Source organism: Trichechus manatus, unplaced genomic scaffold, assembly GCF_000243295.1.
Source record: "Trichechus manatus latirostris isolate Lorelei unplaced genomic scaffold, TriManLat1.0 scaffold00129, whole genome shotgun sequence".
Classification (NCBI taxonomy): domain Eukaryota; kingdom Metazoa; phylum Chordata; class Mammalia; order Sirenia; family Trichechidae; genus Trichechus; species Trichechus manatus.
The window spans coordinates 7,139,670-7,154,158 of NW_004444065.1; the positions used below are offsets into that span (position 1 = coordinate 7,139,670).

The following is a 14,489-nucleotide window of genomic DNA, read 5'->3' on the forward strand; positions in this document are numbered from 1 at the left end:
AAAAAAAAAAAAAGCACTACAAAATGACAGCAATAAACTCATACCTATCAATAAGTACACTGAATGTAAATGTCCTAAATGCACCCATAAAGAGATGGAGAGTGACAGAATGGATTTAAAAAACAAAAGCGTCCATCAATATGCTGTCTACAAGAGACACGCCTCAGAATCAAAGACGCAAATTTATTAAAAATCAAAGGATGGGAAAAAAGGGATGAAGCAAACAGCTACCAAAAAAGAGCGAGAGTGCCAATACTAATCTCAGATAAAATAGACTTTAAAATAAAATTCACCTTAAAAGACAAAGGACACTATATAACGATTAAGGGGACGATCCATCATGGAGACATAACCATATGTGATGGTTAAGATTGTGCGTCAACTTGGCTGGGCCATGATTCTCAGTGTTTTAATGTAGTCAGTCCCATGATTGAATATACAGTGAGTAGCCCGAAGTTCGCCGCTCAGTCAAAGATCAGACAGCCCCATAAAACAAACAGACTAATCGGGCACAACAGTCCAAGTTCAAGGACTAGAAGGCAGGAGGGGACAGGAAAGCTAGTAATAGGAAACCCAAAGTTGACAAGGGACAGTGCTACATGTTGTGGGTTTGTTAACCACTGTCATAAAACAATATGTGTACTAACTGTTTAATGAGAAACTGTTCTGTAAACCTTCATCTAAAGTACAATTAAAAAAAAATAAGAAACATGCAAAGCCTATAGCCAAGTGTAATCACGTTCTTTAATTCAATATTTAAAAGTGATGAATCTAGATAACTTAAATAACAATTGTAATTAGATCTTTTACTAAAAAAAATAAAAGGAGCAAAGTTAAACTATTAAATAAATGTGTTTTGGTCTTATAGCAAATGATATTCTATAGCAGGGTGTTCTGGTTTCTTCCTCATAATTTTATTTAAGAGTGGGAAACCCATTGCCGTCTAGTTGATTCCTACTCATCGCAAGTTTATAGAAGAGTAGAACTGCCCCATAGGGTTTCCAAGGAGCAGCTGGTCAGTTGCAACTGCCAACATTTTGGTTAGTAGCCAAGCTCTTAACCATTGCACCACCAGGGCTCCTTAAGAGTGGAAGTGGAGCTTAAATATTCTTAAATACCATTGTATATCAACTACTCAAAAATTTACCCAAATCTTTCTTGAACAGATTTACAAAACTTTGACAGTTCCAGCAGAACATAGTTGGTTCATTTAAATTTCCTAAATATGCACAATGTGTCAGAAACCATGCTAGGCTCAGTAATGTACTCTAGAATTTTAATTTATGCCCTCTGTGGAAAGAATCTTTTCTTTCAGTTTCCCTTAAACTATATTCTTTCATCTTAAAACATGCATAATTTTGCCAGTGGGGTCATCAGTAAATTCTTCATATTTTTGTTCTTTTAATATCTATAGATTTATGTTAAAATGTTGTTGTTGGGTGCCGTCAAATCGGTTCCCAACCATAGCAACCCTTGGTGCAACTGTATAAAACACTGCCTAGTCCTGTGCCATCCTCACAACCATTGCTATGTTTGAGCCCATTGTTGCAGCCACTATATCAATCCATTTCATTGAAGGTCTTCCTATTTTTTGCTGACCCTCCACCATACGAAGCATATTGTCTTTCTCCAGGAACTGGTCCCTCCTCATAATATATCCAAAGTACATGAGAGGAAGTCTGGCAACCTTTGCTTCCAAGTGGCACTCTGGCTGTATTTCTTCCAAGACAGAATTATTTATTATTCTAGCAGTCCATGGTATATTCAATATTCTTCACCAAAATCATAATTCAAAGGCATCAATTCTTCTCTGATCTTCTTTATTCATTGTCCACTTTTCAAATGCATAGGTAGTGACTGAAAATACCATGGCTTGGGTCAGGTGCATCTTAGGTCTCAAGGTGATATCTTTGCTTTTTAACACGTCAAAGAGGTCTTTTGTAGCAGATTGCCCAATGCAAAATGTCATTTGATTTCTTGACTGTTGCTTCCATGGGTGTTTGATTGTGGATCCAAGTAAAAATGAAATCCTTGACAACTTCAATATTTTCTCCATTTATCAGGATGTTGCTTATTGGTCCACTTGTGAGGATTTTTGTTTTCTTTATGCCAAGGTGTAATCCATTCTGAAGACTGTGGCCTTTGATCTTCATCAGTAAGTGCTTCAAGTCCTCTTCATTTTCAGCAAGCAAGGTTGTGTCATCTGTATACAGCAGGCTGTTAAATAGTCTTCCTCCAGTCTTGATGCCCATTTTTCTTCACATAGTACAGTTTCTTGGCATACAGATTGAGTAAGTATGGTGAAAGGATACGATCCTGATGCACACCTTTCCTGACTTTAAACCATGCAGTGTCCCCTTGTTTTGTTTCAACGACTGCCTCTTGGTCTATGTACAGGTTCTTCATGGGCATAATTAAGTGTTCTGGAATTTCCATTCTTTGCAATGTTATCCATAATTTGTTATTAGCAACACAGTCAAATGTCTTTGTATAGTCAATAAAACACAGGTAAACTTTCTTCTGGTATTCTCTGCTTTCAGTCAAGATCCATCTGACATCAGTAATGATACGTCCTCTTCGAAATCTAGCTTGAATTTCTTGAAGTTCCCTGTCATTGTACTGCTGCAACTGTTTTTGAATTATCTTCAGCAAAATTTTACTTGTGTGTGATACTAATGATATTGTTTGATAATTTTTGCATTCTATTGTATCACCTTTCTTTGGAATGGGCACAAATATGGATCTCTTCCATTTGGTTGGTAGCTGTCTTCCAAATTTTTTGGCATAGATAAGTGAGCATCTCCAGGGCAGCATCCATTTGCTGAAATATCTCAATCAATTGGTATTCCATCAATTCCTGGAGCCTTGTTTTTTGCCAATGCCTTCAGTGCATCTTGTACTTCGTCCTTTAGTACTGTCAGTTCTTCATCATATGCTACCTCTTGCAACGGTTGAACGTTAATGATTTATTTTTGGTAGAGTGACTCTGTATTCCTTCCACCTTCTTTCATTGCTTCCTGCATGTTTCAATATTTTGCCCATAGAATCCTTCAAAATTGCTACTGCAGGCTTGAATTTTTTTTCTTCAGTTCTTTCAGCTTGAGAAATGTCTAACATGTTCTTGCCTTTTGGTTTTCTAACTCCATGTCTTTGCACATTTCATTATAATACTTTACTTTGTCTTCTTGAGCTGCCCTTTGTAATCATCGGTTGAGCTCTTTTACTTTATCATTTCTTCCATTTGCTTTAGCTACTTGACACTCAAGAGCAAATTTCAGAGTCTCTTCTGACACGCATTTTCATCTTCTCTTTCTTTCCTGTCTGTTTAATGACCTTTTGGTTTCTTCCTGTATGATGTCTTTGATGTCATCCCACAATTGGTCTTGTCTTCAATCATCAGTTTTCAATGTGTCAAATCTATTCTTAAGATGGTCTCCAAATTCAGGTGAGATATACTCAAGGTCATAGTTTGGTTCTCTTGGACTTATTTTACCTTTCTTCAGCTTCAACTTGAACTTGCATAGGAACAATTGATGGTCTGTTTCTCAGGCGGCCCCTGGCCTTGTTCTGACTGATGATATTGAGCTTTTCTATCTTCACTGTGAACAGATATAGTCGATTTGATGCCTGTGTTTTCTATCCGGTGAGGTCCATGCGTGTAGTCATCTTTTATGGTGTTGAAGAAAGGTATTTGCAATGAAGAAGTCCTTGGTCTTGGTGAATTCTATCATGAGATCTCTGTTATTGTTTCTATCACCATGCCATATTTTCCAACTACCAATCCTTCTTCATTTCCAACTTTTGCATTCCGATCACCAGTAATTATCTATGCATCTTGATTGCACGATTAATCAATTTCAAACTGCAGAAGTGGGTGAAAATCTTCAATTTCCTCATCTTTGGCTTTAGTAGTTGGTGTATATATTTTAATAATAGTCCTATTAACTAGTCTTGCTTGTAGGCATATTGTTACTATCCTATCACTGACAGTGTTGTACTCCAAGATAGATCTTCAAATGTTCTTTTTGATAATGAATGCAATGTCTTTGCTCTTCAATTTGTCATTCCATGCATAGTAGACCATACAATTATGTGATTCAAAATGGCTATTTCAGCTCACTAATGCCTAAGATATCAATCTTTATGTGCTCTATTTCATTTTTGATGACTTCCAATTTTCCTAGATTCATAATTTGTACATTCCACTTTCTGATTACTAATGGATGTTTGCAGCTGTTTCTTCTTGTTTTGAGTCATGCCACGTCAGTAAATGAAGGTCTTGCAAGCTTTACTCCATCCATGTCATTAAGGTTGACTCTAATTTGAGGAGGCAGCCCTTCCTCCATTGTATTTTGAATGACTTCCAACCTGAAGGACTCATTTTCTGGAAGAAAATGTTCAGTTGCTATTCATAAGGCTTTCATTGGCCAATTTTTTTCAGAAGTAGACTGCCAGGTTCTTGTTCCTAGTGTTTCTTAATCAGGAAGCTCTGCTGAAACATGTCCACCATGGATGACCTAGCTGGTATTTGGAACACCAGTGGCATAGATTCCAGTATCACAGTAACATGCAAGCTACCACAGTAAGACAAACTGACAGATGTGAGGGGAAAGTGAGGTTAGCTGAGAATAATTTTGTTCCAATATTATTTTCCACTGAATTTAATCGAAAGTAACTTTTATCCCAATATAAAAGGAGTTTTGAATACCAGTTAGATCACTGCAAAGAATAAAATGTCCTAGTAGTCCTACATGATTTTAGTGTCCCTACATTGGGATTCAGGGAACAAGTCAGTGGTCAAATGTTCATGTAATAATTTCTTAATTAATTCACCAAACATTTTTCGAGTGCTTATTCTACAATGAGTAAGAATTAGGTGCTAGAAATAGACAAACAAGCTTCACTAAGTGAAAAGTTTTATCCATACTCTTTATTTCAAAATGCTTTTCATTCTTTTACCAATTTCTGTCATACGACAGAGCAGTGGTTTTCAACTCTGGCTACCCATTAGAATCTCCTGTGGAATTTTAAAAAATCCAGAAGCTTATGCTAGATTCAAGACCAATTAAATCAGCACTTATTAAAAATCCTGAAGTGATTATAGTTTTCAGTCAAGAGTCAGTGATCTAGAGCTGTTACACTGTCTAATATGATGGCAAGTAGCTACATGGGACTAATTAAATTTAAATTATAATTAATTAAATTCAATAAAATGCACATTTCTTTCCTGAGTCATACTAGCAAGTTGGTCAATAACTACATTACCATACTGGACAGCCCAGAATATTTTGGAACATTTTTATCATTTCAGAAACTTTTATTAGATGGTGCTGATAAAGCCTTGAGACTCAAAGAATGATCTGTGCAACAGCAGCAGCCTCACTTGTTATTACTGTTGTTAGGTGACGTAGAGTCTGTTCCAACTCTTAGTGACCCTATGTACAACAGAGCAAAACACTGCCCAGTCCTGTGCCATCCTCATGATTGTTATAATGCTTGAGCCCATTGTTGCAGCAACTATTTCAATCCATCTCCCTGAAGGTCTTCCTCTTTTTTGCTGACTCTCTACTTTACCAAGCACGATGTCCTTCTCCAGGGACTGGTCCCTCCTGATAACATGTCCAAAGCATGTGAGACGAAGTCTCGTCATCGTTGCTTCTAAGGAGCATTCTAGCTGTATTTCTTTCAAGACAGATTTGTTTGCTCCTTGGCAGGTATGTATTCCATGGTATATTGTTTTTTGTTTTGCTGTTTTAGCCTCATATTGAAGCTTGTTTAAAAGGTAGATGATTTCGATGAAGCTTAAAGTTTTGAGAAGCTCAAGATCTTTCATAGATGCTCTAATTTGCTCATAATTGATTTAAATAATGTATTTATCCAAGCTTAAATGTCTTAAAGATATCAAATTATATGTTATTTCCTCATGTATATACTCATTCATTCATTCAACACTATTAATTGAAAACCTACTGTTTGCCATGCACTGTGCTGCGTAAACTGAGGGGAACAAAATAAACATGGGCCAGGATTCTTTTTGGAATGAGATACAAATTAGGAAGGACAACAACAAAATATAAATAGAAGATATAAATAGGTAGATAGATAAGGAAATAAATACTTAGATAAATAAAATTATTCTAAGTGCTATGAAAGAGTAAGTAAGATACAGAGAACAACTGGGAAGGAAAAGACTACCTTATAACATTAGCAGGAAAAGACTCTTAAAGGAGGTAACATTAAGTCTAAGATTTGAAGGACAAGAAGGAGTCAGAAGATAAAAATTATGAACATTACATACTCATAAGTAGGTTTTGCTTGTGACCATCCGTATAGATTGTGAACATCATAATGCAAAACAGATGATCCATCGCTAAGAATCTGCTCAGTTTCCATACACATAGTTCTGAAATGTAATCCATCAGTTCTTTTTGTGAGTTCTGGGAGAAGTAACAAAAATATTAATATATCATAAAGTGCCTTGTATTGAAATGTGTATTTCATAACTATATATATATATTTTGCAAAGACAATAACAGTTATTTTAAAACAGTTCTTAATTTTTTATCATTTGTATACTTTTTCTATGATAATTATAAATGAAAAAACTAGTCTGCCATTGTGACTAATGAAAAATACTAGAAAAATTTTATTATATTTAGTTACAAACATGAATTAATAAAAAACCTGAAAATATTCCTAAATGCCCACCTTGTTATGCATTTAGATGGAATCTTCTGATTAAGTAGATATCTAATAAAAAATTCATTTGGTGACTAAAAGTCCTGGGGTTAAGAGTCAGGTAAATACAAGTACCCTATCTTTTGATGCCCATTTTCTTAGTTTAAGATGTCTTTTTAAGAACTTTGTCATCACCTTACATATTAATACAGCTCATGAAGTTTACTGTCTACACAGGAGAATGATGATGAGTGCTGAAGGAATGGCCCTTTTGCTCCTAGGTCAGGGACTGGCAGATAAGTATTGATATTATTCTTTCAGTTTAAAAAACAAAACAAAACTTAAAAAGTTTTTTTTTTTAATCTTAAAGAGTATTTTGAATTTTAAATCTGGGAAGATTTTTTAGAAAGCCAAAGTTAGGGTTTTCAAACTAATTTAGAAATGTATTTATATAGGTAAAGCAAAGTTCTTGACTTTTCTTCTCAAAATAGTGTTAAATAATATTGGTAACTGGTGTAGGGTATGTTTATAGATTAGTAATAAGACTTGGCAATGTTAATCCTATCCACTGTATCTTTAGATGTTATATATAACCTAATGAATAAATAATAATAGCATAAAAGGCATAGCAATAACCTGGGAAATAAGGTGGATAATTTAGTTCTCTATTTCTGCATTGATTAGTAGTTGTTCCATTTACAAAACTTGATGGTTCATTCATATCCTTAAAAAGAGAGAAAGAGAGAGAAAGGATAAGCATAAAACAAACTCAGAACCTATATTCTGGAGGTAAAAAAAAAAAATTCAAAGAACCAGTAAATTAAGGCAGCATATTCGGATAATAGTATGTTTACTCACTTTTCTAAAAACCAAAAATATAAGGACGTTTGATGATACTAAAGAATTTAGTTAAGTTCATTGTTCCTTAACTTTTTTACATCAATGCTTCCTTCTGAGAAATGTAAAATATCCTATTTTTCTCTGAGGTATGAATTTTACATATAAAAGTGAGTTGTTTTTGTTCCCCAAACATGAAATTAAGTTACAACGGTGTAAGCTTTATATTCTTTGTTACATTGGTTACATAATGTGTTTATTTATTTTTTGTTCTTCATAATCTTTCTCTCTAAAGAAATAAATTTTAGACCACATTTTCCTATGCAGCCGTGAAGAAAAGTAAAGGAAATAAGTAAATCTGAGAAAATATTGCATACTTTCATACATTTCTACCGTACTACCTCCTTCCTCTCCACTCCTGCCCCTGAGACTGGTATCAATTACTTTTCTTTTTAAAACCACAAGATATAGTTACCACAAATACAGAACACTTCAAAGAAGAGCTCTATGGGGCACAGGTCTCAGGATCTCTGTGGCCATATATGAAGGGACTAACATTTAAATACAGAAATTAGCTACCATTAAATATAAATTCCTCTAAATGGGAACAGGTTCACTTCTCTGGATCCAGAGATCATTCTCAGGGATATACTTAGTATAACCCATTAAAGTACGTAATCTTGTACATCAAACAGACCTATATGTACCAATAATTCTAAAAATCTATGCCTTATTCACCTTTATATCCTCAAGGCTTGCACATAGGAGCATGCCAATGGAGGTTTCTTCGATTAACAGATAAATGAATGAATGTTGTTGTTAGCTGCCATCGAGACAGCCCCTGACTCATGGCACCCCCATGTGTTACAGAGTAGAACTGCTCCATAGAACTTTCTTGGCTGTAATCTTTACAAAAGCAAACCACAGGCCTTTCTTCCTGGGAGTTGCTGGCTGAGTTCGAACACCCAACCTTTCTGTAAGCAGCTGATCTCAAATCGCTTGCACCACCCAGGCTCTATATCACAAAATCAACAGAAAAACAAATGCTACCTCTAACACTTAGAGATATATCATGTAAAATATTCTATATTAAATATTTTCTTGTGGGGAAAAGAGCCTTCTTTTTATGCTATTTTGAAATTATTTTATCAAGAATCTTACTGCCCAAACTTTAAAGTTGCCCCTAGAAGAAGGACATTGTTTGAAATATTTCTTTGCTAAATTTGTAAGAGATTATGATTTCTTACACAAAAGATTAAACAGTTGTATGAGTGTGAGGATTTATTCCTACATTGAATGGAAATAAAATATATGTTTATAAGTATTTATGAATAGCTAGAAAAAAAGGCTATTCGGTTCCTTGGTCAAGTTAGAATTGTCCAGGAAGTAATATCTATATACATAAATTGAATTGTTACTGTATTTCAGCAGTCTTTTGCATAAGAAAGTTCTATGGGAAAAAAGAGTGGGCTAATTTTCATGAAGAATACTTTGTTGACATTATTATAGTCTAGTAAGGGTTTTGCGTAAACATTACATAATAAAAAACTTAAAAGAAAAATTTCTTAGAGCTTACTTACAATCCACAAGCCATCAAATTTCATCTGGTTATTGTAGAAATCTATAATTTCTGTTGCCCACCACTCCGCTGTGGAATTCCTGAAGAAATCTGGAAAAGCTGCATGTGCTCTGGAAGCCTGTAAAAACAAAATTCAGACTCACATATTGAAAGTGATAAGAGAGATCATATAGATCTATATCAGAAAATTATCTGTCAGATTCACAGATTGTGCAGTAGTGATGATGAAGACAGCCTTAATTACATGAATATATGTGATCTTTTTCCAGCCACCCAGCTTCTGTGGAAAAGAAAACAGAGAGACAAGATACAGACAGATGGAGTGAGAATAGTGCAACCTGGGATCCTAGGTAGATGACAAAGAAAGAATTTCAAAGCACAAAGGGATATAATTTCAGTGCTTCACAAAGAGATACGAAAGTTTTTGTCTCTGTATTGGTAGAGCCCTACAATGCATGCTTACCTTTGTGGGGTATTAGGCGAAGAGGAAGGGTAAGCTTATAGTTTAGCATGCTTCTTTGATCAAAGTTTGTCTACTTAGTGAACCAATAAAATGTCCTACTATCTCCACAAACTGTTTCTCTTTCTCTCTCAAATCTAACCCACCACCCAAGCAGAGAAGAGGTGTTTTAATGCTCCTCTCTGAACCAAGAAAATTCTCTACTTGCCAGTCTGTGCATAGAAATTGCAAGGTGAGAGTCACTGTGCATTAGCAGAGGACTGATCTTGTGCAACTAAATCAAGTGGCAATGGCTAAAATCCTGGCATCACCTAACTACTTTCCTTCAGACTTTACTATTATGCAGTAACTTCCAGAACAATCTCCTTCATAAACAGGATACAGTGCGCAGAGAGAAAATAGAGAATATAGAGATTTACAAAACATATGATAGTGGGTAGTTTTCAATAAGGAAAGGAGGCCTAGTGTGGTTACACTGATCCTATGCTAGGATCTCACCCAGATCACAGGAGAATTAATAACAAAGGTAACACCAACTTTATTTACACTTCTACTTTTCTGTTCTTTCCATAATTTATTCATTTGCTTATTTTATTCCATTAGATGGCTGCTTTTGTCCCTTTAACCCAAATCACTGGTTGATGAAACACTCTTTGCACTACATAAGTCATTGTAAATTGAGGATGCCTACAACATCTAAATGGAGAGGCCATATATTCCCCTTCAGTGCTACCACCACTACCCAAGTGTAGTGTGTAGACCTCAAATCAAGAGAAAACTCTGCCTTTTTCCTCAACAACGTCATTCAGTATTCCTTTTAGTCTATTTTAAAAATGATTTGGTTAGTTTTAAACAAGTATGATCCTCTGGTTTTTTATACTTACTTACTTGGATTGGAAGATCCAGGTCCACACATGTGGTCCACACATTGAATTCATATATTTAATTAGGCATCCATCATATAGTAGGTTCTACTAATCTCTCTGAACATACATTTCTTTTTCTATTTAATGATTATTTTGTGATATAATTAAATTAATGTTTGCTTGGATCAAAAGAAATAAAACACAAAATTGCTTAACAGAGTGACTAATTTTGATATTCAGGAAAAATCAAGTAAATTTGATCTAAATATGCTCAGATATAGGATATTAGAAAATAAGCCTTCCATTTTTTTAAGGAAAGTATTAGTCAAATTGAATTATTAGTCAAAGGGATTAACTGCTAAATCCAATTGCTAAATTTCTTTCTGTTATAGAGCTAATCAATGTAAAACTTACATTAACAGCTTCATCTTCAGTTAGACTTTCATCTATTGTAATATTAGGCAGGTCTGGCCAAACCTACAAAGAGAGAAGAAATGGGAAAAGAGATCAAAATAAATTCAGTATGATATGACTGTGATGTTAAAGAAGTATAATAGGGTTTTTGAAGCATATTATAGACTCAAGATGCCCAATTCAATATTTTTTTTTAGAGTGTTATTTGGTATGTGTCTCTTTGTAAAGTATTCCATTTTACATGTTAGTGTATTTTTTAGTATGGCATTAAAAAAAAGGATTTCTGACTTTTATGCTAGATTGTGATTTTGAAAATAATACATATAACCAAAATGTCTGGGCAAGAATTAATATAAAAAAGATACACTAAACGTAATTTTAATGTGACACATTAAAACTGTTTTTAGAATTGCTCCGTATTAAAAACTAAAATAAATAAATACTTTTCTTTGAAAGGAGTTAAACATCTGATTTAGATGATGTCATGTTGAGGCATATATCCCCTTAGTTTTCACAGTTAGTACCAACCTCCTCCCTCCGCTCCCCATGTTTTCTTCTACCCCAATCACAAACACACAAACAGCCCAAATTCAGTCATTCTGAAAGTTATGGGAATTTGAATCTATGATGAAGTCAGAAATTCCCGTGTTAAAATTTAAATAATCCATAAAGGACTAATTAGTTATGAGGGATTAATTAGTGATAAGGACCAATGCTTTAAGGGAAAGAAACAGAGGGTAGAAATCTGAGAAAATGTATAGGAATGTGGAGTGAGGAGGAAGTTGAAAGGGAAATCAATCCACCTGTATGGCCCATATGTTGTACTGTTTGATTTAATTTTCTTAAAATATTACAACTTCAATAATTTCTTCTTAAAAAAAAATGTTGCAGTCAAGTCTATTCCAAATCACAGTGACCCTACAGGATAAAGTAGAACTGCCCTTTAGGGTTTCCAAGGACCACCTGATAGATTTGAACTGCCGACCTTTTGGTTAGCAGCCATAGCTCTTAACCGCTTTACCACCAGGGCTCCAATTTCTCCATTGCTGCTGTTGTTAGGTACTGTCAAGTCGGTTCTGACTCACAGTGACCCTATGTGCTACAGAAAGAAACACTGCCTGGTCCTGCACAGTGCTCACAATCATTGTTATGCCTTAGCCCATTGTTGCAGCCACTGGGTCAATCCATCTCTTTAAGGGTCTGCCTCTTTTTCACTGATCCTCTACTTTACCAAGCATGATGTCCTTTTCCAGGGACTCATCCCTCCTGACACGTCCCAAGTATGTAAGACGTAGTCTCACCATCCTTGCTACTAAGGAGCATTCTGGTCGTACTTCTTCCAGGACAGATTTGTTCATTCTTTTGGCAGTTTATGGTATATTCAGTATTCCTTGCCAACACCAGAATTCAAAGGCATCATTTCTTTGGTCTTCCTTATACATTGTCCAGCTTTTGCATGCGTATGATGCAATTGAAAATACCATGGCTTGGGTCAGGTGCACCTTAGTCTTCAAGGTGACATCTTTTTCTTTGTACTTTATTATTTTTTTATTTGTACTTTAGATGAAAGTTTGCAGAACAAATAGTTTCTCATTAAACAATTAGTACACATATTGTTTTATGACAATGGTTAACAACCACACGACATGTCCACACTGTCCCTTCTCAACCTTGGGTTTCCTATTACCAGCTTTCCTGTCCCCTCCTGCCTTCTAGTCCTTGTCCCTGAACGGTTGTGCCCCATTAGTCTCGTTTTGTTTTATGGGGTTGTCTAATCTTTGGCTGAAGGGTGAACCTAGGGAGTGACTTCATTACTGACCTAAAAGAGTGTCCAGGGGCCATACTCTCAGGGTTTCTCCAGTCTGTCAGGCTTGTAAGTCTGGTCATTTTTAGTGAGTTAGAATTTTGTTCTACATTTTTTCACCAACTCTATCCGGGATGCTCTGTTGTGATCACTGTCAGAGCAGTTAGTTGTGGTAGACAGGCACCGTCTAGTTGTAGTGGACTCAGTCTGGTGGAGGCCGTGGTAGTTGTGGTCCATTAGTCCTTTGGACTAATCCCTTGTGTCTTGTTTTCTTCATTCTCTCTTGCTCCCGAAGGGGTGAGAACAGTGGAATTTTTTAGATGGCTGCTCCTATGCTTTTAAGACCTCAGACACTACTCACCAAGGTAGAATGTAGAACATTTTCTTTATAAACTGTGTTATGCCAATTGAGCCAGATGTTCCCTGAGACCATGGTCGACACAACCCCCCACCCAGCAATTTGGTCCCTAAGGGAGTTTGGATGTGTCTATGTAGCTTCCATGAGCTTGCCTTGCACAAGTTTTGCTGGCTTCCCCAGTATTGTGTACTGTCTTATCCTTCACCAAAGTTATCACTTATCTATTGTCTATTTAGTATCCCCCCCCCACCCCTCCCATCCCTCGTAACCAACAAAGATTATTTCTTTTTGTGTATAAACCTTTTCATGTGTTTTTACAGTAGTTGTCTCATGCAATATTTCTTCTTTTGTGACTGACTTATTTCACTCAGCGTAATGTCCTGCAGTTTCATCCATTTTATGAGATCCGTCACAGATACATCATTGTTCTTTATCGTTGCATAAAACTCCATTGTATGTATATACCATAGTTTGTTTATCCATTTGTCTGTTGATGGGCATCTAGGTTGTTTCCATCTTTTTGCTGTTGTGAACAATGCTGCACTGGACATGGGTATGCGTATGTCTACTCGTGTGACGACTCTTATTTCTCTAGGATATATTCTTAAGAGTGGGATTGCTGGATCCTATGGTATTTCTATTTCTAGCTTTCTAAAGAAGCACCATATCATTTTCCAAAATGGTTTTATAATTTTGCATTCCTACCAGCAGTGCATAAGAATTCCGATCCCCCGCAGCCTCCCAACATTTGTTATTTACAGTGTTTTTGATTTGTGCCAGTAATGCAGGGGTGAGATGGTATCTCATTGTGGTTTTAATTTGCATTTCTCTAATGTTTAGTGATCGCCAGCATTTCCTCATCTGTCTGTTGGCTGCTTGAATGTCTTCTTTGGTGAAGTATCTGTTCGTTTCTTTTGTCCATTTTTTAATAGGATTATTTGTCTTTTTGTTGTAGAGGTGTTGGATTTTCTTGCAGATTTTAGAGATTAGACCTTTGTCTGACTTGTAATGTCCAAAAATTTTTTTCTCAGTTTGTAGGTTCTTTTTTCAGTCTTTTGGTGAAGTTTTTTGATGTGCATAAGTGTTTAATTTTTAGAAGATCCCAGTTACCTAGCATATCTTCTGCAGTTTGTGTGTTTTTGGTTATAGTTTGTATCCTGTTAATGTCATGTATTAGGGCCTCTAGCATTGATCCTATTTTTTCTTCTATGAACTAGAGTTTTTGGCTTTATATTTAGCTCTTTGGTCATTTTGAATTAGTTTTTGTATATTGTGTGAGGTATGAGTCCTGTTTCATTTTTTTTGCAGATGGACATCCAGTTCTGCCAGCACTATTTGTTAAAAAGACTGTCTGTTCCCCATTTGATGGACTTTGGAACCTTGTTGAAGACCAGGTGATGGTAGGTGGATGGATTTACATCTGGGTTCTCAATTCTGTTCCATTGGTCAATGTATCTGTCATTGTACCAGTACCAGGCTGTTTTGACTACTGT

General features: G+C 35.6%; 1 protein-coding gene across 1 annotated transcript in view; it reads right to left on the reverse strand.

Moving 5' to 3' along the window:
* The window catches only part of SI (sucrase-isomaltase), a 115,127-nt gene that overhangs the window by 29,483 nt on the left and 71,155 nt on the right, over positions 1-14,489 (reverse strand). Inside the window, exons 34-37 of the mRNA XM_023739131.1 lie at positions 10,835-10,897; positions 9,096-9,212; positions 7,315-7,402; positions 6,299-6,437 (exon numbers count right to left, since the gene is read on the reverse strand). Coding sequence (XP_023594899.1) covers positions 6,299-6,437; positions 7,315-7,402; positions 9,096-9,212; positions 10,835-10,897 — 407 coding nt within the window. The remainder of the gene's footprint in view (positions 1-6,298; positions 6,438-7,314; positions 7,403-9,095; positions 9,213-10,834; positions 10,898-14,489) is intronic.